Source organism: Perca fluviatilis, chromosome 24, assembly GCF_010015445.1.
Source record: "Perca fluviatilis chromosome 24, GENO_Pfluv_1.0, whole genome shotgun sequence".
Lineage (NCBI taxonomy): Eukaryota > Metazoa > Chordata > Actinopteri > Perciformes > Percidae > Perca > Perca fluviatilis.
The window spans coordinates 13,075,555-13,102,966 of NC_053135.1; the positions used below are offsets into that span (position 1 = coordinate 13,075,555).

A 27,412-nucleotide genomic window follows, 5' to 3' on the forward strand; every position below is an offset into this window, starting at 1 on the left:
CACTGTTTACATGCTACATATCTACATTAAACAATAACATTTGATATAGAGAAGGTTGCCTATAATATTGCATGGGTACAAAAAGTGGAACATTGTTTTTTTTACATATGCACTGTCTGTCCACCTTTGCAGTGGAACTATGGTATCAGCTGAAGTGGATGAGGTGGAACTGGAGGATGGGACAATGACACAGCCTATTTCCATCATCTTTCCAGAGGGTAACAACATCCCTGCACCAAACCAGGATCAGGTACATCCCTGTACTCAGAGCAGTTTACACTATTATGAAAAAGTCATGAACCATCTGACAGAAAAATGGATGTTGTTCTTGTTACCAGAGTTCTGTGTCATGTGGTCAAAAAGGGCCATAACCCTTGCTAGTTTAGCGCCCACGTTGTTTAAATAGCAAATGGAACTGCGCCCATCTGTGCGCCCATGGGTGCTGGTCTTACAGGGAGGTGTGTTGCTATCTTGAAGCAGCGGGAAGTGATCGCACCATTGACCAACAAAAACCTGGTCTAAAGTCAATAATGCAGCATTTCATTGTTATTTTAACAGCGAATTAGTAAAATGCGCCTTGGCTCGTGCACAGCGTGCACACTATGCTTGTTACACACACACACAGGGAAGCACAGCAGCACACAAACATGCAAAATACATACAAATAAAAATATTACCGTGCAAATCCTCCATCATAATAGTAATGCACCAAGGTACAAACGCGCCTGGCTTTTAAAGGGAATGGGAGATGATACTCTGATTGGTTTATTGCATGTTACGCCCAAAACACACCTATGAATTAATGAAGACACTAATTACAACCCTTTTGAACCAAAAACGCAAAAGTGGATTTGGACTCCCAAAGTTGCTCTCTTAAAGCTATAGTACGCGACTATTTTATATTAATTAATGTCTGTTACATTCAAGTCATTGTCAAATGAGTTGATAGAAAGCTAATCAGGGCTATCAGCTTCACACAATTCTCTGTATTTCTCAGTATGGCTATGTTTACAAAATGTCGTAGTCCGGCGACAGCAGCTCGAGTGATGCGTTTTACGTCACCACTGAGAAAAGCAAAACATCGCTGTTCAGCTTTGGAGACCAAGAGGACATAAAAATTACAACATAATTACCTCTTCTGAAGAGTCCATCATGTTTTTTTTAATCCTCCGTGTCTTCCTTGATTTGACGGAATAAATGCTACTATCAACTGTGTGGAGGAGGGGGGTGGTGCTGATCACTGAAAAGCTTCTTGTGGATGTGCCAACAGTGTTGTTGTCATTACTTAGAATTCGTCATGGGGGCGACATAAACTACGCACAATAGCTTTAAGACTATTGTAACAAAAATGGATTTATATGAGTGTACCTGATTTTCCTGGCTGGCACTTCAACAGAAACTCTATCATGATCTGTGGAATTATCCCACTTTCCCACTTTATGTGCAACCCTAGAGACTTCCAGTAGGCATTCAGAACCAGGAGGCCAAGGTGACCTCTCTAATCTGCAGTGTGTCCTTCTGCTCCGCCATCCCTCTGTCCCTCTGCACAACTATAACCTTCACTGACCACCTCCACAACAGGTAACTGGTTATTCTAAAACACCACCCCTCTTTTTCTTGTATCTTTGTCTTTTTGGTTACTCTCTTTCTCCATCCCGCTTTCAAATAGGGTGGGAAACAATATCGATATGGCAATATATCGTTGTCCTTCTTTGTGAGATACAAGAATCGATAGGCTAGCGCCAAATATTGATATTTTAATTAATAAAATAAGGCGCTCTAAATAGATGTCCCTGCTTCCAGCATAGTTACTTCATCGCTCCTCGAGGTGGCACTCAACACAATAATGAGGGAACCTTGAACATCCGTTAACTAGCTGAAGAGGGAGAGGTTTTCAATGGGATGGTGCACAGCAGTTTAGGAAAATAACAGATGCCCCAGCCACGATTAAGTCCAAAGTCTGGACCCATAGTTGCTCTATAGTTCTGTAATTTTAATTTACAGACTGAAAAACTTGTCATGCAGAATTGTGCTGTTTTCTAACAGTTTGGACTTGCAGTCAGTAAAGAGAGAAAACCAGGACTTAACCTCACACAGGCGTTTTGTATTCATAGTTAGACCGATATTGCCATGTATCATTATAGGATGGTGTGATTCCCACCCCAAACCATCCTCAAAAAAGGTACAATCGTATACTTATTTTTCCATTTTACTCCATTTTGCCTTATAATATAAAGCGTTATCCTTGATTCAATCCACTAACTTGACTTATTTCTGTCATTTTCTTTGTCTCTGCTGCAAGGTTTAAGGTTAAGTTGCGTGCTATTGCTGACAACTGTCTGTTGACAGTCTGGCCCTACATGGCCCTGAACCGCTCCAGGCAACAGATAGTTATCAAGACTGGTACAGTATACATACACAACACGCATCCGTGACACAATGTACCTATATGGAGCATTTATTTCTCATTTTGCGTATTACTACATTCCTTTTTATATTCAGTCTTATTATTTTACAATACTGTCTACACAAAGCATTTATTTTATTGTTTATGATTAAGCCCTATATCTTAACTTGCACTATATTTTTGTCTTTGATTCAGATTTTGCTTTTACTTGTGTTAACGTGTTATTTAATGAGCATTGTTGGAGGTGCCTGAGGCCTAAGATTTTAATTTTAACGACTACTTCAGTTATTGTTGTGTATATAACAAACATTGTACCTGTCAGTGAGTGCTAGAGCTGTAAAGGAAAGCATTCTTGCCACATAAATAATTTCACATGCCTCCCAAGTAGCTTCAAAATCCAAACTGTGTAAAGATTATTAAAGGATGCAATTCTTTTCGGAATTATCTGGATTTCCGGAATTTCCAACTTGAAAACACTGCTTTAAACTAGGCTAAGCATAAACACAACTGACTGTAAAGATGCAAGTTATGATTTCCTTTCTGCTATTCATTCTTGTTAATAATGGTGTGAAAAAAATATATCCAACTGACCAGTAAGTAAGTAAGTAAGTAAGTAAAGTTTATTTGTATAGCACCTTTCACAGATAAAAATCACAAAGTGCTTCACAATAAAATGCAATACAACACAAAGAGTCACAATACAAGCAAATTGAAATACAAATAGAAAACATAACAAACAACCATAAAATCAGCCAATCGGATGTTTTGATAGTATAGCACAGCACATGCCCATAACAGAGACCACTGCAGGATATCAAAACTCGCTTCAACAAACTTCAGCTGCTGTTGTTACAAGTGACGGATATTTCAAGGCTTTTAAGAAACTGTCTGGAAGGGTTTTCCTGCCATTATATGACTCAGGCTGGGTGCTGTAATTTATCAATATGATGTTCAAGTCCTGCAAAAGCAGTACATAATATCGCAGATGACAGCGAATCATCTATCAATCATTCCGTTAGAACGCCGGGTCGGAACTGGTTGCGCGTTGATAAGCACTCATGAAACAGTCTCTACGTTTACATGCAGCCAATAACCCGTTCAAAACCGGAATATTAGCAATAACCCGGTCGCGCAATGCCATGTAAACACCGGCAAAAACCCGAATATGCTCATATTCCGGTTTTTAAAAACCCGAATATGCTACCTGGGTTAGCCCTTTTCTAACCTCATGTAAACGCGTATCGGCATATCCCCATCAAAAGGAACATTGATTTGTGTTCTGCGCATGTTCTATTCGCAAGGAATCTTGGTCTTTTGAGTAGAGGAACTTCTTGTATGCGCCAGAAAACATAGTTATAATAATAATTATATACTATAATAATATAGTTATATATATATGTCATTGCAGAAAACCTGCGCGCAGTATACCGGAAGTAAACAAGAAGTAGAGGTAAACATGGCGAGACGCAGCACAGCACCACACTGTTGGAGCGAGGAGGAAACCAATTTCTTTATTAGTGTGGTGAAAACCATGAATAATATGTCTTTTGTTGACGGCAGAAAGTACCGAGATAGCGAGATTTATAAGAAGGTGACCGAAAAGTTATTGCGTCTTAAGGTTGTCCGTAGGCTACGTCCAGACGCTAACCGTGCGTCGCCGTTTAAGTTGGGATATTGCCAATTGATTACAAATTCCATGTACAGGAGTAACTCTCTCTGCTCACGCATGTAAACGGGTTATTCTGAATGTTTCAGAAACCCGAATAGTGACCTTAACCCGACCATAACCCGGAAATTGACAGCTTGTAAACGTAGTCAATGTTTATGATTGAGTGCCAAATAGCTAGGTATTTAGCAAATAAATACAACGAAATGTTGATGATATGAAATTGCATAGTTTTAAGTCAAAAACCTAAAAAGTTTCTTGAGTTAGCCTCCTCAACTGGGAAAAAGCTGAATATTGATCCCTATGTGTGGTGCTAGAGAGGTAGAATGATTGCTTCTTGCAAGTTCCACCAATTAAACAAACAAAAAGCAATATAATATATGAGGGCGGTATATGATCGCTACGATATTTCATAGCTGCAAACTTGTCACCTTATTGAATAAAAGATATGGCGCTAAAAAATATGATGCCCGTTTAATTCATGTTGTGACCCGAAGGGGTCCATGCTCCAACTGGGCAAATCACAGACACACCTGCACTTGATGCAAGTTTTTCACTGGGCCACATAATGTTACCTTGTCCAAATTGATTTGATTTGATTATTTGATTTGATTGATTGATTATCATTAGCACCACAAAGATGCCCTTGAGCAAGGCCCTTAACCTCCAACCGCTCCAGTGGAGCTGCTCAGTGGCCAGCAGATCAGACTGTGGTTGTACTGGGCAACTGTGTGAATGTGATCAGGGCGTTCCTGCAAAAGAGAGGCTGCCTCTCAGTGAACCTTCCCTGAATAAATAAAGGTTAAATTAAAAATAAATCTCCTTGCATTTGATTGGTTTATATTTGACTGCCATTTAGGGGCCACAGCTGTTGAGGCGATACTTCAGAGCTATCACACACCAAGTCCTGCCTCTGGTCTGACTTCATCATCCTCGTCATCGTTTGAACACAACAGCTCAACAAACAAGAACTCAGCCTCAGGTCAGAAAAGTTAAATATACTATGTAATTGTATTTTTTTGTAATTGTTTGAGTGTATCACTTCATTTTTGTGTATGCCTGAGCAGGATTGTGTTTCTATTTGTGTGTGTATCTATCCTCGTCAGGCTCCTTTCCAGACAGTGAAAGTGTGAGCGGTCAGGCCAGCAGGAATACAGACACCTCTCCTAACAGAGACAGCCCAACCAATCTTGGCGCCCCAGAATTCCCTTCTGCCAACTCAGAGGAAGGACTTTATTACCAGAATGTATTATCGGCTGTGGAGAGATGGTTTAGTCTTTTTGGGTGGCCAAGTGGACCACACCCTATCTCTGTGCCACACACGCTCAGAAGGTATACCCAAGAGATTTCCCAACAATTTAGCTGAGGAGCCACATTTGGAGACTGATTTATGTTAAATGACTTTTACTGTTAGGGACTTCTTCTATTATAATGTACTCTTCCTCTCTCCCTCCAGAGTTGTGTCCAAAATTCTAATGAATCATTCCACTGGACGGACTTTTCGAGTTAGTCAAAATATAGACTCCAGGTGTGTATATGCATTTTTTTAGTAGACACTCTTTGAGCAAAAAGATAAAAATGTGTTGTGATACAGTGCCTTGAGCAGTCTCAAATGAGTCATCCTTATGCTGAAAAGTAGTGAAGGTTGACATAGCTAACATCATGATAAAATAACAGCACTGGATGTGTAAGTCTACCTAGTTTAATCAAAAACCATAATGAAACTAGTTAACTGAAAGGGATTGAAAGTATGCACCTTGTAAGCAGGTTCTGCCTGCTGAATATTGCTTTTATGTGGAGATCTCAAGAAGGCTTATAAAAGACCATTTTAAATGGCAGAGTGCCATTGATTATTATCTATCTATAAATTGCAGGAACGTCTGTCTGTCTGTGTGTTATGCGCATATCTCTTGAACCGATTGATTTCAAACTTGACAGGTGTCTTGCAAGGGCACGAGTAAGTGCAGTGTCAAGTTTGACGTTGTTTGGATTAGAAATGCAAAAGATATCGTTATCGTATCGCACACATTGGCTTTTGCCGCTCTAGCCGCTGGCCACTCCTCCTCTCGCACTGCACACTGAGTGAGCACAGCGCAGGACCAGACACAGAGAGGGTCGAAGAAAGCAGCTGCGCTTTGGCAGCTAAAATGTGAAATACACCTCAGACCCACAAAAATGTGCAAAGTAGACTTTGACTCTTTTCCTGCTTCCAACGTTAGCTACATGATTGCTGGATATACCAAACTTACTTTTCTTCACTTTCCTGGAGCACGAGCGGATAGCTGAAAGGAACATCGCAACTGTTGTGTGGAATAATTTTCCATATCTATTTTTTCGCTAAGAGAAAACTCAACAAAAAGCCATTTGCCAACACTAAATATCAAACAAAAGCCAGACACTATATAGTAATAAGTTGCTGTGAGCTGTAGCCTACACAACAGGCAGAACATACCGTAATCTCAGAGATTATTCCTTCACAGCGCTGTGCAATGCGAGAAAATGTCAGAGCTGAACCAGGCAGACAGCACTTTTCATCAGACTCACCGGGTTAATTAAGTATACTGCTAACTAAAAACATTACTGTCGCCAAAATACCCCCGCAAATCAAATCCCCTACTTCACCGTTAACTGTCAAGCCACTAAACCCGTATGGAAATTAACACCTCTGCTGAAATGTTAAATTTGTTAACGATCACACGACACGAGATAACACCGTCTCTCTCTCTCTCTCTCTCTCTCTCTCTCTCTCTCTCTCTCTCTCTCTCTCTCTCTCTCTCTCTCTCTCTGCACACACACACGGTCCGGTTCTGGTGGTTGATTAACGCAGATAGGTGCTGTTTAGCTCTCATAACAGGCCAGGTGGGAGCACATTGCTATGAGTCCATGACGCTAATGTCTGATCACTCCACATTTACATTGTGATATTTTCTGATTACATTCTGAATCTGCAACGTTCTCTGTCAGGTAAATCAGTAAGTTAGTAGTAGGGTATACAGGGGAATTGCATATGAAGTGGTTTGGGGTCCTTCTGTAAGTAATTTTGGGGGTACAGTTTGGTTTTGATGAATTCTACAAGCAGCAATACCACAGGCCAAGCAATCGGCCCGTTCCAAACAGGCACATTTTCAACTAGCACTGCACTAGTAGAGTTAAAATTGGTCAAAGAAAATTGTAAATGATACTGAAATTGAAACTTGACATTGATCTGGCTTCAGATGCAAGGGATATAACTATTGTATTGTCCAGGTCTGTGGTGGACATGCTTCATCACCTGACTGGCAAACAGATTCCCGGTATTCCTCTGTGTCAGACGTTTTCCACTGATATAGACCAGCGCACCAATCAGCTGCTACAACAGCATGAAGCTATGTTGACTTTTCTCAGGTAGGCCTTACACACATAAATACCATGCTTCTGACATTGTTTGTTTGATTCCTGACTAAGGCCCCTTTCAGACATGCATTTTGTTTCTTACATGTGACGGCAATTTTACATGTTGGTCTAATGTTTTAATAAGTGAGTTGTTGAGTCACTTTTATGTACAATTCAATACTGCAATCTCACAATCTCAGACCTAGTAACATGTCCAACATGGCACAAGTGTGACTTGAATGCACCTTAGAAGCACAATGTAAAACTTGCACAGAATAAATTAAATGCATGCCGCAAAAAAACATGCATGGGTCACAACTATGGCTTTAGTTTTGATTAATGAAATGATGTTGTCATGTTGCTGACTGCAGCTTGCATGTTGCAGATTTGGTGAAACAGGCCATTAAGGTAAATATTGTGCAAGCTTTGTGGCTCTTTCCTTTAATGTACTGTATGTCTGAATGTCATAATTCCGTTACTTAAACCGATAGATAAAGCCAGCAGTGTTACATTGTCCATGTCTGAAAAGGGTTTAAGTAAATTTTGGAAACTTTTTGGGGCTACTGTCATTTTTTTCACTGCATTGTAATTCTGTGTTTAGGGTACAAGGAGCCTGCCTTTGTCATATCAGACCAGAGTACTTGCTAGACATGCAGGAGTTCAAACACTGGTGCTCCCTGCAGGTAAAGATAAACATTCACACACAACCATTTGGTCCTAGACCTCTAATCTATTTTCTGAGCATCGGGAGACAATGTTTCAGCAATGCCTCTCTGCTAACAATAATGGTCTCAGTCATGGTCTTTCTCTTTCACTCACACACAACATATTTAGAGTGTATTGTGTAATATATACTGTATATGTATGTATATATATATATATATAAATATATATATATAAAAATATATACATATGTGTATTTCTCTCAGTCAAATGAGGAAGAATGTGGTCTGGACTACAGCAGTGTTGACTACGAGTCTCTGAGCAAACGATCCTGGACTGACGTGCTGATGCAAATATACAAGGTAAAAACTCTCTCTGGCACTCTCTGTCTGTTTGTCGTCATCCACTCTGCATCTTGTCAGATTAGTAAGGGTTAATGGTTGTCTCCGCCAAAGTCCATTAATTAGGCTACCTGATAAGGGACACCTCAAACTGCATTAACCCGCATATACCATGGTCACTTGCCAAATTCAAGTTTTTGACCATTTATATTTTCATGTGTTCGAATAATAACTCGGTATCCCTGTTAACACCTGGAACAATCATTCCCATCCCATTCCCATCCCACAAGGTTCTTAGGCAATGCAACTGCTCCAGTAAATGGCATGGACTTTATATTCGACTTGCAACGCTTGGCAAGGAGATATTTCTGCTCCTCTTAGCTCATAGAACCCTTTGGCTCAGATAGCTACGAGCCATAAAGCTAATGTTACGCTAGCAAGATTCAAAGTCAACAGCATTGTGTACTTTGTGTTTTACGAACAAATAATACGCCATGTGTACAGTCGGCCGCAGCCTAAATTAGTGAGTTTAATAGCGAACAGGATGAAAGATCTAAGATGTAATCTTGATTTATTGTTTATTGATGGTCAGATAAAAGTTAAATGAAAGGTTGAATAAAAACACTTTGACTTGACAAATGTTTTTTACTCCTAACATCTTAATGGAAGCCTGACAACATTTCTGTTCTTGGGAACAGCTTGTTAATGTGTCTACCTGTGTGGATGTAAAGAAGAGTAGTGCTGAAAAACGTGAATCTTGTCCTGTTTAATACTAGCATTGAAAATTCCTCTGCATATGCTCAGGTGCTGGTGTTGTGTCGCGTGTCAGAGAGCGGTTTGAAGCCAACTCTGAACCATGACAACGTAGATGGAATCCTCCCTGTCAGCTCACAGCCACTGGCCAGTAACATCTATTCATCCTGTGAGCTCCAGTTGCTCTCATGGCTCAACATGCATTACCACGGCATGAGGAAGACTGTGTGGGGAACAGGTAGGACACACAACATGTACAAACGTAATATTACTTAATATACTATTTGAATATATAGAAGTTTAAAAATGCTACAGCCCATCAAATGCTGATCCTTTCTTAACTGTAGGTATTCTACTGTTTTGTCTACTTCAGCATGCTAGTGTTGCAAAACTCCTTGATGACTGCTTCACAGTACAGAATTTTGCTTGCATATTCTACCTCACTTGCACCCTTTTCCTCAAGTCTGGCACAAGTCTTATCAAAGACTTTATCAATGAATGAAATGAGGCGCTCAGTGTTGTATGTCCCAATCAGGAGTTTATGCGTTTTTCTTTTTGATGTAGCAGAATGTAGAAAATCTTACAACAGTATACAATAAACGTGCAAAATGGCGTGTAAATATACACAGTTTTAGTTGCGTTTGAGTGAGATAACAGTTAATGGATTTTGAAAGATGTGGTCATTGAATGCATTTTGTGTTAAAGCAATTAAAAGTGATCAACAGTTCACATTTACTTCTGTTGTGCTGACTGTAAAATGTTTTTAAAAAGGGAATTCAGAATTGACAAAATGTGTTACCAATTTTAAACATTTTAATATCCTGCTGTAAGGCTTGAGGCAAGATTTTTGTCAGTATCTTTCGATTCCTTGATATGTATTACTGATTAATAGGTCATTTCTGCATGGTAATGGTACGCAGGTGGTGTCCCATCAACACGCTGGATAGTGAATTTTGACCTGGACTTGACAGATGGACTGGTACTAGCTGCTCTGCTTGCTGCCTACTGCCCTTACCTGGTCAGTGTGTGTGCATGTGTATTTTTCTGTGTGTGTGTGTGTGTGTGTGTGTGTGTGTGTTGTGTGTGTGTGTGTGTGTGTGTTAGAGAGAGTGCAACTCACGCTGTATTTTTGTGGTTGGTGAATTTGTCATAGAAACTTTGGACAAATTCCAAAAACGTCTCAGTGTCAGAGAAAGTAGAGATCTAAATGAAACCTGGAGTTACAGATAAAGATAGTTTTTATTCTCTCTTACCTGCTGTGTTCCTAAATAGATCTGCAGCCACTTCCGGAGGATGTACACCACAACTAGCAGCCTGGAACAGATCCTTCACAACAACATCATAGTGGCCCAGGCCTTAACTGCACTTTTTCTCAACCTAGATGTACAGGTAAATACCAGATGGGACCAGAGGGGTGTTTCTTGCGACAACATTACCAGTTAAACAAGGCTTACTTCGGTAAATCTGGCTTATTTTCAGTTAAAGGATTCTTTCCTTGGTTACCATGGAAACCCAAGGAAGTTTAACTAAGTATAGTTGCCTTTGAAACAAAGTATTGTTAAGATGCTAGAAGACGTTTCGCCTCTCACTTGAGATACTTCCTCAGTTCTGACTGAACGGTAGGAAGACCCCGCTATTTAACCTATAAACTGTTGCTATAATACACATTTCCCGCAGAAAATGTGTTCACTCACCCCGTCTCTGCCCGGGCATGCCCCAGCTGCCCACACATTTGTTGACAAACTCCGACGCGCACGCGAAATGGCGATTTATCCCTTTAAATGTGAATAAACGACAGTTACACCCACCGCCAGCAAATGCTCTTTCTGTTGTTATTAGTGGTATCTTAACAACTCACCGTTAACCTTGTTTCCTACAGACTGCGTTGATGCGACTTGTACATTACAGCCACTCAAACAGGACTGAGTAACACGGCAGATTTTTTTTTTTTAAGACTTAGTTAAGGCGTCATGCGCATGTTGTTAAGGCGGCCCCGCCTAAACTGCAAAGTGCTGCGGGAAACCCTGATACATACATACAAAACATTGTTTAAAATATATGCCTACGGTCCCTGTGCTTCACTCCCAGCTGAGACGACAGCAGACACCGTGGGATGGTCTAGCTTGCCCATCTCCCGGGCTGTCTTCTGTTCTCGCCAAAGAAGTCTCCTGTGGTGGAGAGGTCTGCTGCGGCCGGCTGGCCAGTTAGCTAGCCTTAGCTTGCAAATTCCACAGATATGGCTAATTCCACCCAACACGTCTTCATGCTACACTGGTTACAGAACAGAGCCGAACAAAGTTGTCAGTCATGTGACGATAGCAATGTGCTTTCCTACACTGTGACAAGAGTGTGTGAATGAAACATTAAGTTGTTACATTTTACTAATTTAGTAGTCGGCCGGCTAGCTGGTTAGTTAGCTAGCTTGCTAGGGGGCAAATAAATACAAAAGATTTTATACAACCTTTTTCAAATATTCACTAGTACTCCCCAACACCTGAAAACAGACGTTGATGTGTAAAATCGGTAGAGTTCCCCTCTAAGGCTTTTTGACCTATTGATATAACCTTATGGTGAAAGTAACTTTTTCATCATTTACTTTCATTATAAAAGTAATGACAATTTTTTAAATTAAAGAAGTGAAACAGACACTAATGCTTAAATTAAACGGAAAGGTGGACAGACAACCGATTTAAAGGCATTTGATACTTCAAAGTTCTTTAATGTTGCATCTTACGCATCTTGTACATTATCTTTCAGCACATAATATATGATAGAAAAAAAATCATATTACTCACACTATACAGCCCATGATGACATGATTACAGCAGAGCAAGGCACTTTTAGCTCTGCCGTAATCATTTCATTATGTGCTGTATATGATGCATAAGTAACTACTTTACACATATCATAGTTACTGTGTGTGCAGATCGATATACTACACCGTATATGAATTGACTTGAATCAACAGCGATTTATGTGTAATTTGATAGCTTATAATGAACAAAATCTGAATTTACTCAGACTAAATCTTTTAAGATATCTAGTGCATATTAATACCATCCACATTTTAAGTGCAAGCAATTACTTGACAGAGACATATTAGCTAATTACAGCATTAATTGCTTTATTAATGACCTATTTAGCATACCTGGAGATTTTAATATGTCATGATTAGGCAGCACTTTCTTTTTCCCTGTATCTGAGTGTGTGTGTGTGTGTGTGTGTGTGTGTGTGTGTGTGTGTGTGTGTGTGTGTGTGTGTGTGTGTGTGTGTGTGTGTGTGTGTGTGTGTATGGTTCAGCCCACAGACTTGTCAGACCCAAATCCAGTGCAGATGTTAATGCTGTGTGTTCACCTGTATGAGAGGTTGCCTCAGTACCTGCCACTGCACATCATCACTCTATCAGGAGGCCCTAGCACTACTTTCACATTTAAAAGAATAACATACCTAAAAAGGAACACATCAACAAAACCCAAACCCCCCCCCCCAACACTGTATTCCTTGTACATCAAATACATTTGCACTGTAAGACTGAATGGCTTGGATAATAAGCTCCTGGACAGATAATGACACACACACACACACACACACACACATTAACAGGATTATAGACAGACACACACACACACACACACACATACACTAACAGGATTACAAACACAGACAAATATACATTTGGGTAATGATCCACATTGTTAGGTTAAGCCGCATTACAAGCCTAACAAAAATGGATGTCTGTTTGTCTGTGCTAAGGAAGATGGATTTCATGGTTGTATTGTTTTCTGGCAGCGGCATTTGTATGTGTTTGTGGTTGTGCTCGCCAGTGTTTGTACAAAAACTCGGCTATTTCTGTGTGTTTTTGTGTGTCTTTGTGTGTTTGTGCTGCAGGTGCATCTGAAAAACCCATCCTCAAAGCTGATCAAATACCAGGTCTTGCTTTTAGGAGAGAATGCCCATCTCTTCTCCCTCCCTGATGGATCCACTGTCACCATTCCCCCAAAGTATGTTTTTTATCTAGAAAATTAATGACTGAAATAAATTAAAATACATTTTTATAGTACAAATTTGTACATCGCTGTCAATGGGCTAATCTGCTAATGTTAACTACCAACCGTTACCTTGAAACCATCCAGCAAATAGACAGTACCGTAAGGTGCCATTACCTGAAACTGGTGATTTAATGTCTCTGCTCATTTTACACACAGTTTAACAACAAAACAAAACGCTGAGTGTTGATGAATGAATGTATTCTTTCATGTATTCAGTGTGGCTTTAACTCTCCAGGGCTATCAATATGTTAATGTGAAAAATGATTTTTCATTATGGGGATTTGTTGAAATGTAAATAAATATAGGCTAAAAAATAGGACTAAAAAGTGTAGCCTACAGATAACACCCTGACCCAAAGCAATATGAGAACTGTAGTTCTAAAACTTAGAATATGATTTTCCCAAATAAAAGTAAAGGAAAAAAGAATAGCAGTTGGGGTGTTTTAATAATAGGGGTCTTTTTTATTTTGCGCTTTGACATTACAAAGGCTCAGAATGTCCTTCAACATGGTTATCTCCTCTACATCCTTATCCAGTTTCGCTCTGGTACCGCTCACACTATGAGTTTGAAGCATGCCCGTGCCTGTCTCTGTATTACATCAGCACACTACATGCAGATTAATGGCTCCCGCCCTCCCTCTCCGTGCCTCCAGTGCCTGTCATCCAGCTGACTTTTTGCTGGCAGACCTCCAGGCATGAAGTGGCGGGTGGGTGCTGTTCATCTGATAAATACAACGTAGCTCTTTTTTTCTTTTTTTGGAGCGAGCAGTGATCTGTTAGAGAGGAGCTGGGTGAAATCTGAGATGAGCATGGAGCGATTTTGAGCGAAGCAGCCGGGATCGGCTTTGAGCGGGGGAGTGCAGGGGAAAGAACAGCTCTGTAAGCGAGGTGTGGAAATTCTTACTGCTTTCCTCCGCTCACATTGGACACTGACACTCTCCTCTACCTATTAATATAGCATACAGATATTTATGGTTTGGGACTTTTGCAAGAAAAACAAAATAACAGTTTTTCAGGTTATTTGCAGATACTCAAATAGTCTTGCAAGGCCTTAAAATTAATTTAGGGCCATAAAATGTTTTTTTGAAAGAATTGTGAATTTTGAGATAATGCATACACATGAGAAGGGGATGGTCTCCAAAGTCTTTTTAAACCAGCCTCCCTTCTAACGATATACCCTGAGGGTAATGGGAAGTAAACAAATAAAAAATTTAAACTGACTGATGATTGTCTTGTTGACATCAAAAGGTGTTAAAAGCCATTACATTTGATTTCAAAAAGTGTGCAGATACCCAGTTTTCATAAAAGCTGCCCTAGAACACACATAGTACAAATCACAGCCCAACTTATTCTGAAAATCTAAAAATACCAATGTATGCCATACCTAGCTAAGATATGTAGTGACACTGCTAAAAGCCTGTAAATAAGAGAATGCACTAAGCAAAAAGCCTAAGGATTAAAGGGTTAAAACACCTTAAAGGACAATTCCGGCACAAAATGAACCTAGGGGTTAATAACATATGTGTACCGAGTCGACCGTTCTCTGGGATATGTTTTCATGCTAATCGAATATGTCTCTAGCTTGAAACAAGCTAGCACGACGAACGCCGTGTTTGAGCTATGTTAGTGGTTGCACGGCGTTCATCGTTCGACTGGTTATGACTGTTTCCCCAAGATGGCCCCTGCCTGTATACGCGATAAGGCTGGGATACCAGACCCGAGCCCGACGGGTCTCGACGGTACCCGGCGGGCTGGGCCGGGTTCGGACGGATATTTAGAAATGATGGACGGGTTCGGGCCGGGCTCGGATGGTCACATCAGCGCGGTAGCGTAAGGCATTGAACATTTAAAATTTTAAACAGCTTATTATGTAATGGGCCTGTTTCACTTGATGCAAATGTTCGTTTTTGTGATTAAAATAAATTTAAAATATTAACCTAACATCCGTCTTCCTGTGTGCAGAAACACGTGCATATCAGGCAGACTGGTCCGTGCATGCCGCAGCGCATTGAGCGCTCAGAGCGCAACGATGGAAGATGTTAAAAAGAAGTTGGCCTCAGGAGATTTTAAAACCACCGAAAATGAAGGAAAGTCTACTGTGTGGAAGTATTTCCACATAGTTGTCTAGGCATATGTTAATTTTATTTAAATTATATGATTGGGCCTCTTGTGTGCGCCTGTGTTAACGTGCGCTTGTTGCCCCGTGTGCGCTCTCACTGTGCTGATGCGCTCATCTGTTGACATTTCTGAGTGCCTTCCTTACAGTTGCTTAATAAAAGCTTTCCACACAAACACACGTAGCCTACATGTGTCATTAGTATGAGAAAAAAATTAGATTTTAACGGTGTCGGGCCGGGTTGGGCTCGGACATAAATCTCTTGATGCCTGTCAGGCTCTGGCCTCATTTTATTTTTCTCTTTATTATTTCATTACATCTAAGAAATCGTTTTGCTCACATTAAAGCATTCTGTGTGAACTACCTTAAAACGTTATATTTATTACTAAGTACTATATATAGCTAGCAATGTTTGAACGATGCTGTGCATGTTGCTGTAATGTTAATGTTAACGTTCAACTTCCTCCAAGTGTTTCTTCAGATTTGAAGTAGATGTTAGCGCCGTTGACAATACCTGCACTTTTGGTTTACACAACTTGCACAAAACATACACATTATTATTTTCCACTGTCTTTAAATCGAAGTTGTGGTGATATTGCCAACTAGTAAGCTAAAATAACATTCTCCTGCTTATATTTTTGGTGATTAACAAAATGCTGAAATATATTTTATATATACGTTCAAATATTATGAACAAAGAACCGTGCTGTGCTGAGTTAGCTAGCTAGCTAACATTAGCGTGTTCTTGCCTTGGAGCAAACGTAGCTAGCTAGGTGTTTTTGTTAATCTTGTCGACATTTAGTTGTGAATTGGGCCTCCCACGCTGCTTGATCCACGCCCGGCATTTTTCCCCTTGGGTTTTATGTTTCGGGAAGGTAAAAAATTCCACCACCCCGCCCAAACTTTTAGGATACCGGGTATTGGAATTGCACAATCCATACCCACAACGCTTCGGCATGTTTCCCTTCCTCAAAAGCTTGACAGACCTCTCGCGCCTAGTTACGGTTGCTAAGCCACGATTGGCCTGTGGCGGTTTTCAGGCGTGGCTTAGCGAAGGGTCAATTGACCGTTCACAAAACCCCGCCCTCGAACGGTCCTCGTCCAATCCTAGCTCAGCAACTGTAACTAAGGAGAAGGACCCCTGTCAAACATTGCGATTTCAGCAAGATCGTGAAACGATGCGCCTATGGTACAAACGTACCCCAAACAACCTAAACGTTGTCCTTTTTGAACACTGATTAAACGAGAACTCTGGGCAATTTTTACGTTAATCTTGATCGCTATATGTATATGAGTACTGCCGATAGCAAAAAAGACGAGCCGAATCGGTGCTAGCAACACGGAGCTGCTGCAGCTAATGCCGAGAGCTCCCACTCAGCTAAAACAGCAGTTATGGGGGCATAAGATAAAGAGTGCCTTTGTGCCTCTTAACAGACACAAAATGCAATTAAAATGTGCAACATGAACAGGGCCCTTACATGACAACAAGATGCATTTAGCAACTTAGCCATTGTTTAAATTCACCTACCCTCTTAGCTGCTAGCTGCCGTCTGGGAGGAGTGACTGTGTTCAGCCAGGCTGAACGGATATAAATGGCTATATATATCCATTTTGTGTGCGATCCATCTGCCGTTGGTGAATATGAGTCTCTGCAGTGGCGAATTGTGTGGTAGTTTCCTTAGCCAGGCTAGCAGCCCCGACCGGCATCCTTCTACTTCCTCCCCGCCTCCCTCGCCTGCCACGGCCGACAACAATCCACAGGCGCCCGCTGGTCTGGTGGATGTCCTCCAGAGGACAGTTCATGCTTTCACGGTGAAATTTTGAAGTTTATTCCCTCCTCAAAAATAGGTATTTGAGCACTGAAGTGGTTATGATCATATCAGTGACTATGTAACTACATGGAAACGGGCCAAATTATGCCTGTTTCTTGTACAGTAACAGCGCCACTGAAGGCTAGCTCTAGCTCCATAGTTACTCCAAGCTTCTTCCCTTGTGAACACCTCCGCTCTTCACTTTTCATACACTATGCTCCGATCTGCACACTGCTGTTTACCTTTTCCTGCTACAACTGAATTCCCACCAGAATTGCCAACTACAACTACTTCGCAATGCTAGTTACTTTACAAGAAACAGGCATCATTTGGTCCGCCATGGCTGTGTCTGGTTCTCAATTGTTTGACGGGCGTAGTAACAATAACTAGGGGGCGTGGCTTTTGCGAACGGTCAATTGACCTCTCGCCGGCCCCTCCCCCAAAACGTCCATTGTCCAATCACACATCATAGCAACCGTTACTATGTGAGCAGGTCCGACAAACATTGGATCCAAGCAAGATGGTGAAGCGGTGCGCCCACGGCGTTTGTAAATCGGACACTAGATACCCCCTCTTAATACATCCATGGATACCCGCGAGATTGTCTGAAGGAGTTATGTTTAAATATCACGCCCCAATATATTCTCGGTTTTGAGGCCTCGCCCTACAATTTCGACGCAGCAAGACGTAATCCGGCTGAGAAGCGGCACTTTTGCAGAGGTGGAGATAAACCCTGATTCCCAGGGTTTTTTTGTACTTAGGGTGGGTTTTTTTACTCTTTGGCAATCTGAAAACTGTTATTAAATAAGACATCACTGTATTCGGTCAACAGTGTTTACTATTAAATAGGCTACTTTAATAAAAATTATTAAATAAAATATTTAAAAAATTTATTATAAAATTAATAAAAAAAAAAAAAATTTTATTATAAAAAAATAAAAAAAAAAAAAAATTATTTTATTTTTAAATAAAAAAATTTTAAAAAATTATTTAAATTTAAAAAAAAAAAAAAAAAAAAAAAAAAAAAAAAAAAAATTAAAACAAAAGTAGCAGAGTTTATGTAGTGTCTTTTATTTTACTCATGTTTTTTTTCATGAGTCAGAACGAGGTCCACCGTGAGCGGTGCCTACAATGGATAAAACAGTGTGGACGGCCCCACTCCCAGTTAAATGTGTCGAACATTACGAAGCATAAATACGTCTGCTCAAAGCTAAGGCTAACAGCTAACTAGTTACCGTGTTGTCTAGATCTACTAACTAGAGGCAAGAACACAAATTCGACCAAAGTTATGATTACCATGGATATCATTGCCAGAATGTTAACCTCCTCTCTAAGCTAAGTTTAATGAGCCTTTTAGCTTTAGCCAACATTAGTTAACATGTTAGCTAACGCTAGCTACATTAGCTGCTGTTGTGTTGGGTCTTTGAGCTCCCCAACTTTATTTTTCGTCAGTTTACAACAAAGTCGAACATTTGAATACATCCCTCCACTGCATACTGTAACCCCTTTTGCTTCGATCTGGAGGATATCGCGGAGGTATTGCTCCAAAAAAGGTCACTGACACGTACGGGTATACCTCATCCCGTCATGGCAATCTGTCGCGCTGGTCGTGTTTGACCATTTGTTTGTCGGACGTAGCAACACTAACTAAGGGGGGCGGGGCTTGGTGAAAGGCTAATTGATAAGGAACATGTTCCTATGTTCTATGGTTATCACATTCTGGAACTTGTTATGCGGAGTGACATGTCACAGTGTGACACATTCTAAACCTTATGATGGCATTCTATGGTTCTGTTTAGAATACAACCCTGGGTGCTTACAGGCAGTTAACAGTCTGATCTCCTTAAGGACGCATCTCTTTGTGTGACAGAGTTCAAAAGACCAAAACTTTCGTATTACAACGATAGAGCAATACTACTCTACACTGCAATACTCCACTATCGCAACAAATACTTTTGTTCAGCGATCATGGCAACAATGCCGGCGACAGTCGTCTGCCCAACTCCCAGCGAACAGCTCGAGGACCTGAAAAAAGACCAACTGGAAACTCAAGAACGAATCAACCAGCTGGTCTCCGAAAATGCTGGCCTGGAAGAAGAGAAAAAGAAAATCCTGACGGCTCTACGCTCAGAGAGAACCATAAGGAAAAATGTCCAAAAGGAGAGTAAAATCAAGGAGAAGGAGAAAAATGAAGAGATTCACTCTCTCAGAGAAACTCTGAAGGCAGAGAAGAACATCTCCCTGTCAACCAAACTCCACTGGAGTGGTGAGTTCAACCGGGTCGTCAGGCTCTTGAAACAGGAGCAAGAGAGTAACCGAGAGACCCAGGAGAAGAAAATTAATGGTATATTATCAAGCATACCAAACCAGAATTTAATGGACAAGAGCGCAAAGCTCAACTGTCAACTCTCGTCAGGTAGGAATCAATGATCAAAGAAAATAACAGAATCTATAATTACAAAATATTTGGAGGAGAAGCCCAAGCTCATGCAGAAGGAAAGGCACATCATCAGAGGGAGGCAGAGTTTGAAACAAAACCTCGCCACTCTGGAAGACCAAAGGACGTGTGAGCTCGCTGCAAAGAGAGGAAACTGAAAGCCGAGCGGAGAGAAAGAGAGAGATGGAGTGGAACAACAAAGAGAGCCAATTGGAGAACAAAATCAAGCTCTTACAAGACAAAATCTCTACTCTTCAGGTACAAAACCACTGCCTCCAGGAGTTTGAAAAGATGAGCCGAAGGATAGAGAAGGAGTGGATTAACACAGAGAGCCAAATGGAGAACAAAATCAAGCTCCTAAATGCGCAAACCTCTGAACTTCAGGTTAGTCTCCTTATAACCTGCAGGGAACTGAAAAGGCCTAAAAAAAGGAAAGAGAAGACGAAGAAGGACAAGAAAAAGAGCTGAAAGAGGAGGAGGAGCGAGAGAATAAACAGAAGGAGGAAAATAGGAAGCAAGAGAAGGAAGAACTGAAAAGACAGAAGAAGGAAAAGAGAGGAGATGGAGAAAAAGTCAAGAAAGAGAGGAAGGAACAGGAAGAGAGAGAGAGAGAGGGAGGGATTGAAAAGACAGAAGAAGAAAGAAAGGAGAGATTGACGAGAGGAGCGAAGAGTAGAGAGAGGATTAACATCATCAACCTTTCTCTCCTTACTTCACCTCAAGCCCCCCCCCCCCCAAAAAAAAAACCAGGTGATCTGGTTACCTGCCACATTTCACAAACTTGCAGGTTAAAATTTTAAAGTACTGTTGGTGTACTCCAGGTGATCTGGTTACCTGCCACATTTCACAAACTTGCAGGTTAAAATTTTAAAGTACTGTTGGTGTACTCCAGGTGATCTGGTTACCTGCCACATTTCACAAACATGCAGGTTAAAATTTTAAAGTACTGTTGGTGTACTCCAGGTGATCTGGTTACCTGCCACATTTCACAAACTTGCAGGTTAAAATTTTAAAATAATGTTGGTGTACTCCGGCTGAGCCGGTGTTACTGCCACATTTCAATTCTTAAAATAATTTTTTTTTTAAATGATCTCTTATCTGTGCATTTGTCTTTTTAAATGGGTTCAATAAAAACACACATCTACCGTGAAAACCTGACTGCAAATGTTTCACATATTGACCTTTTTTGATTGAACTGAAGATGATCTTTCATTTTCACCTTCACACAATATGATGTGATTCTGGAGTCTAATGGCACGTTCACACCTTTTTGACGTTTTTTTAACAGTCACTGATTCACACCTTATAATTCTGTAGACTCGGTGTGATTCGGGGTTGTAGTTGTAACATTGTTGCATTTTTCACGTTCATTTAGCGCTCACACTGCACTTTGTCAAGTGCACCAAACACTGTAATCAAATGGTCGCTGGTCTGTTAGACAGAATGTCCGAGTGAAACTCGCTGACACTTCCTGGTCTGAGAAAAAATAGAGCAACATCAAATTTATAATGTATTGTTTTTTAATATTTTAGAAGAAAGCGAACAATAAGCAGCTGACAAGACGAGTAAGTAGAAGGTTATGGATTTAAAAGTTATCTCTTAAATCATATATAAGTTGAAATTGCAAGCTAGTAAATACATTGCTTTTTGATTCAGTTCCAATATTAAGGTCAGATTGCCTTCTCACCTAAAGTGAACCGAACTCTAGTGCACTTGGGAGACCCCCGTTTTCATGCGGATCAGAGTTTGGTTGTTTGGTCCCCACCAGAGTTTGAATGAGCTGTCAACATCCACCCCACCCCCCCAAAACAAACCGGACTAGTCCATGAAACGCTCCAGTGTTCAGTTAAAACAGACCAAACTGCTCAGGTGTGAAAGCATCCTAAAATCTTAATATGAATATTGTTAGCAAATATAAATCAGCCTATTTGTGAAAAAAACAAAACATTGATAGGCTTACTGGCCTATAGGTAAGGTAGTCACTAAGATAGCCATCCACAGACACAGTTAATCCCAAAGGATTCACTGTGCCACATGTTTAACATTAAAACACGATTTGTAAAATTATGCCAACAATTATTATTTTAATAGCTTGCACTAAAAATATATATATGCACTAAAAAGCTCTGTAAAGGCTTTAGGCCGCTCTACACGTTATAGTATGCCCAGTTTTATATGCAACTTAATTGTATACGATATATGTAGTATATTGCTCTCTCTCTCTTACAGTTAAGGGTTCCTTGGCTTAGAAAAATGTTGAAGACCCTGGAATTGTCCTTTAACTTAGACCCCATTAGTGTCATTGTCTTAAAATCATTTAATGGTATTTAAAGAGACTTTGGGATCTCTTGCAATTTGTCTTAAATATTGACATTCATTTAATAAAATAATTATCCTTTTCTTTCGTGTTTTACTCCCTGTAGATTTAAGTATGATAATATGTATAGTATGCTACCTTTTTATGGTAATGGAATGGGATTCTGACTAAAATCAATTTGCCTTTGCTTACTCATATATAACAAAGTGTTTACAGGGATATTTTTCCATGTTAAAGCGTGAATAATCTTGAAAAAAGGAGTGTTGTGCAATAAAATTGTAATTATGAAACATTGCCGCATGCCTTTGTAGTGTGCATCAACAATACATACTCTACTAAAACTGAAGTGCTGTCTTTGCATAAGTACTTCCAAAATAACTTGTTTTAGGCAGACTTGTGCTCTGCAAAGAAAAGGAAAAACCCTGCTCAACTTATTCAGCTCAGTGTGCAAGTTGAGTAAAATTGCCTTGAGAGTGTAGCTCATTAAAATGTACCAGTTTTGCTCTCAAGTGAGGCTTCTCCATAAAAATAGCCCATGTCCCATTTTGAATCCCTAGCTTTTCTCTCAGAAATGCTGTCTTTAAGGACAATGCCATTATGCAGAAACATAGTATTAAAATTCTGCAGAATCATTACTGTCATAACCTGAAAATGGGAGATTGTACAATAAAATGAGTTGTAAAAGCACTGTGGAGGGCATTTTGGTTCCCGTAGCACAGAAAATGATCAGATAATTTGTTGTTGCCTGTGGTGATTTTCACAGGGCGAGCACTGAGCTGACCGTCCAGTTCAGCTGCTCCACCATGCTGCCCATGGAGGCAGTCCTTCTGCTCATCTCCAGCTCTCCTTTTGGCCTGTGCGGCACCACTCTCACCTTCAATCTGAAGACCCACGTCACTCACATCACACCCACGGTGAGTATCGTGATTTAAAAGGATGGACTGACTACCACGCTACATTTACACTTACTGCACTACTGACATAGTTGGCTTCAAGCTTCACTTACTGATTTGTTGTTAGCTTGCTAACCATCACAAGCATGCTTTGTCTAACACACATCACACTAGGGATGTCACAATACCAGAAATGTAGCAGTCGATACCAGCACCAGTGAAATTCCATGGTTCTCTAAAAAAACTAAAACCAAATATTAATCCCTATGTACTTCAACATACACTCCTTTTATTAAAAACATTTGGACATTACAAAAATACAACAGTGGCATGTAGCTTCCAAGTAATAAATAAAAGGTAACCAACTATTAACATTACAAAAAAGAACAGTGGAATGTAACATTCACGTATTTAAAACAAAACTCTTACCGTTTTGTTTTTCGAATCGAGGCGTGCTGCAGCTGCACTTGTCGCCATCTTCAACGTGTTGTTCTGTGTTGCTTGGCATTCTTTTTCCTTTCGCGTTTAATGGCAGACGAGTACCGCCACGTTTTTAGAATTTTGACTTTGACTTGGTACCGAAGCATCGGCTCTCCTTACTCTCTCTGACATCCTTACATACTAGCAGTTTGGAGTATAGTGTATTTCTGAAGGCTGTCTGGGGCAGAGAGGCTACTGCTGTAGACTGATGATAACCAGATGACAGACTGTCTCCTTCCTTCTGTTTCTCCTTAGAACACTGTCAAGTGCAAGTCTCCATGCTACCAGCTGAAAGTGATCCAAGTGCCCATAACTAACCCTTTCAACAAAGAAGCAAAATTCAGGTAGGTGTCTGTGTCAATTTTCACATGCATGTACGCAATTTGTGATTGAAGAATCCACTCTTGACATTAAGGTCAAAGTTTTAAAGGGTGTGGACCCAAATAAACATGGTTTTATTTGCCTAGGTTTTAGATGCTGTAACTGTCTGTGATATTTAGTACAATGGAGGTGAATACAATTTAGTTTGCACTGCTTACCATGAGTGCTCACTGAACAATTATATTTAAAAAAATTCAACAGTGATGGGGCTTTCCAGAAACAAAGTCCCAGTACAGTATGTTTTTGTGTTGTTTTGCTGAATTGAAACCTACCTGCTGTGTTTGTATGTGCATGTGTGTTTAGGGTGGTGCTGGTGGAGTCTCCGTTCAACCCACTAGAGCCTGAAAAGAAAGACAGCCTCGTTCAACAGGCCTCCTCCAAAGCCAAGTAACACATGCACTGATTACAACACATGCACGCACGCACGCACACATACACTAACACACACACACACACACACACACACACACACACACACACACACACACACACACACACACACACACACACACACACACACACACACAAGGCTTTACAGATAATATAATCCACAGTAAAAATGACAGGTGGTGGTTTTATGGGGGGTTATGTGTGGGACTATTCATTGGACTGGGTGCAGTAATATACTGAAGTTTAGAGTCTATTCAATGGTTGCCTGGAAACCTCACAGTGACGACAAGACTCCAGTAAGTCAATGTGCGCAGCCAAGAAATATTTCTGCACAAAACCCCTTGTAACACCACAACTTTAGGTTTTTGCATAAATTTTTTTGTACAGATTAAACAACCAAGATATATCATGTTAGTTAGTTAGCTTTAGAGGTGATGGTGGGCATCTTTTTGCTACCTTTGGACAAAGCCAGTTGTTTCTCCATTTTTTTACTGTTGTGTAGTAGGGAGGACTCAATCGAAGGAAACTAACACAAAGGTAGATGAAGTTTAACAGGTTTATTGTAATGGTATTGTAGAAGGAGATGGGTTGCAGAGGGAAAGCTGCTGGGCAGGCAGAGTTAGCAAGGGAGAGTAGGTTGACAGGCAGGCAAACAGACCAACAGGAATCCTGGAGCAGTGGAAACAAACAAGCATTTATTCAGGTTACCAGAACACAAGGAACACCGTTCACAAAGATTTATAAGCTAGAGGCCTAAACATAGCTACCACTGTAGTTGAGGCAACAATCTGGCGATGAATGGGAGAAAAGCCAGGGTTGATAATGCGGGAGAGGCAAACCGGGGACATGGAAGACAGGAGGAGTGGGGAACACAGGGAAACACAAGGGAAAGACAGGGCAGTTTCCAGTCTTTATGCTAAGCTAACAAACTGTTGGCTGTAGGTTCACATTAAATAGACAGATGCTATTGATCTTCTTACTTTATTCTCGACAAGAAAGCAAATTAGCACGTCCCCCAAAATGTCAAACTATTCTTTTAAGGGTACTTGAGTTGAACTCAACTGAAGTGTACAAAATGAAAAGCACTGGACACCTATTATAAATGCAAACACAGTACATGCTCTGTCTTAAGCAGACGTTCCAAGCTACCTACTTAATTACACATAAAATCATTTATATGCAGTTGAGTAGCTTAATCAAAAGAGCTTATTTAGCAAAAAGGTTTTTTCTCCTGCTAGTCACTGCTTTAGAATGTAGGTAAAGGTAAAGAGAGGTAAAGTATGGGGTTATTCCTCAGGAGAGGAGAGGTTGTCATAGCTGGTTAGTATGCATCTCTCCACCTGAGACATCTTCAAAGCCAAACATTCCAGTTCCTCCTCCTAATCAGGAGTTGACTGAAGTAGGATTGAGGTCATCTATGGTGCAGCTGAATTAGGTTGTGTAGTCTTATATCCATATACTATGAATTATTATGACTTTTTTCCTTCTCCTCCCTCTTTCAGTATAAAGAAAATTACTTCAGACAAAAGCTGTGGGGAGGAGATGGAAGGGAAGTGCTCAGATGTCAGTAAGTACGAACACACAAATGCACACATGCTCTGTACTCTGTCCTGCCTTTTTTACTGTTTATACTTGTGTCTTGAGTATACTACCTTTCTTCACACCTGCTTGGTTGTGGTCTACAGTATATACCTTTTTGTGTGTGTGCCCAGATGGTGAAGGTAGTGAGTTCCTGAGTGCAGTGAGAAGTGTTTGTCTGAAGTCAGGCCAAGCAGACATTCTGAACATCCACTACCTGCCCTTCTGCCCAGGCACCAAGTACTGCTCTGTGCTGCTAGTTTGCCCGCAGGTCAGTGTGTGTGTGTGTGTGTGTGTGTGTGTGTGTGTGTGTGTGTGTGTGTGTGTGTGTGTGTGTGTGTGTGTGTGTGTGTGTGTGTGTGTGTGTGTGTGTGTGTGTGTGTGTGTGTGTGTGTGTGTACAGTGCAGTGTAAGAAAAAGTAAGTATTTAATTTAATGGGTTGTAGGGACGGGCTTTGGAGGGGAGAGGCTTTATTTTGTGTGGAGTATAAAATCTTCTAAATAAATAACTAAATGTTCTAAGTAAATAGGATGAAAAGGTTAATTTTCATCCTTTCATCCTTTAATTAATTTTTTGTTATCACAGAAAGAAAGGTACCGCTGGGTACCGGAACCGAATTCCAGCTACCGGTATCGAAAAAAATGTGAGCGGTACTCAACCCTAGTGGTTGCGCAAGGGAGAGCCGAACAAAGCAGTGAATCGGGGGAATAAAAAGTTATTTTCTGATGGTTTCATACCCACGTGGGGCCCAAAGGCTCTTTGCTGACACCAGTGGTGTGTGATACTGCAAAATTTGGTATCGATCCAATACCAAGTAAATACAGGGCCAGTATCGCCGATACCGATACGATGCTGATACGATACTGATACGTTTTAATAATTAAGGTGGATTCATCATCAAATTGCTAAATGTGAATGAATTTCCATGACCTTTAAGCGTTTTTGTGATGAATGTTTCCTTTGAATTATTAATAAGTTAAAACCCAGGACAGAATTTCCATATGCTTGTTTAAATTTGTTGTGTCAACACTTGCCGTTGTTTCGTTTTTGTATAGCCAAATATAGCCACACGGCGCTCCTCTTCCTCTCTGCCATTTTTCTGCTCCGTCTCTGTCCTGCTTGTGTGTGTGTGTGTGTGTGTGTGTGTGTGTGTGTGTGTGTGTGTGTGTGTGTGTGTGTGTGTGTGTGTGTGTGTGTGTGTGTGTGTGTGTGTGTGTGTGTGTGTGTGTGTGTGTGTGTGTGTGTGTCGGCGCTGCCGAGCCTGGCTGCTTGTTTGCAGGGCGTCGCTGAGTCACATGACGGTACAACATCAAATCACAAGAGGGGGGTTTTGATGAAACTGCAGAGAGAAATTAAAGCTAAAGTATCGATCTTATTACACTGGTATTGATCAATATCAATACCAACGTTGGTATCGATATTATCGATATTTGGGTCGATCCGCCCACCACACACTTTGCACCGCATTTAATTTAGGGCGAGAATGTCGCCACAGACACACATCCTATTACTTGGCAAAGCAGCAAATACAAGCTCTTTTATCAGTGGGTCATATGCTCAATCAACATTGTTTTAACTCAGTCTTTGATACATAGGAACTTAACAGACAATTAACTACATGAAAATCTTACGAATTACAGCTTTAAAGTACATTTCGAGCAAAAAGTGTGCTTGATTTGCGTATTAATCATGCGATTAATCGTGATCAATCGTGTATAAAGTACTAGAGACCCATACTTGAGTAAAAGTACAAGTGCT

The 27,412-nt window shown here is 40.6% G+C and overlaps 1 protein-coding gene across 1 annotated transcript in view; it reads left to right on the forward strand.

The window, feature by feature from the left end:
* Positions 1-27,412, forward strand: part of LOC120554796 (cilia- and flagella-associated protein 47-like) — a 92,856-nt gene that overhangs the window by 23,192 nt on the left and 42,252 nt on the right. Inside the window, exons 27-45 of the mRNA XM_039793819.1 lie at positions 133-250; positions 1,454-1,581; positions 2,303-2,403; positions 4,933-5,055; positions 5,180-5,405; positions 5,530-5,601; positions 7,320-7,457; positions 8,047-8,128; positions 8,375-8,470; positions 9,254-9,440; positions 10,123-10,220; positions 10,475-10,591; positions 12,503-12,630; positions 13,084-13,203; positions 22,695-22,845; positions 23,560-23,648; positions 23,989-24,072; positions 25,578-25,642; positions 25,788-25,924. Coding sequence (XP_039649753.1) covers positions 133-250; positions 1,454-1,581; positions 2,303-2,403; positions 4,933-5,055; positions 5,180-5,405; positions 5,530-5,601; positions 7,320-7,457; positions 8,047-8,128; positions 8,375-8,470; positions 9,254-9,440; positions 10,123-10,220; positions 10,475-10,591; positions 12,503-12,630; positions 13,084-13,203; positions 22,695-22,845; positions 23,560-23,648; positions 23,989-24,072; positions 25,578-25,642; positions 25,788-25,924 — 2,260 coding nt within the window. The remainder of the gene's footprint in view (positions 1-132; positions 251-1,453; positions 1,582-2,302; positions 2,404-4,932; positions 5,056-5,179; positions 5,406-5,529; positions 5,602-7,319; positions 7,458-8,046; positions 8,129-8,374; positions 8,471-9,253; positions 9,441-10,122; positions 10,221-10,474; positions 10,592-12,502; positions 12,631-13,083; positions 13,204-22,694; positions 22,846-23,559; positions 23,649-23,988; positions 24,073-25,577; positions 25,643-25,787; positions 25,925-27,412) is intronic.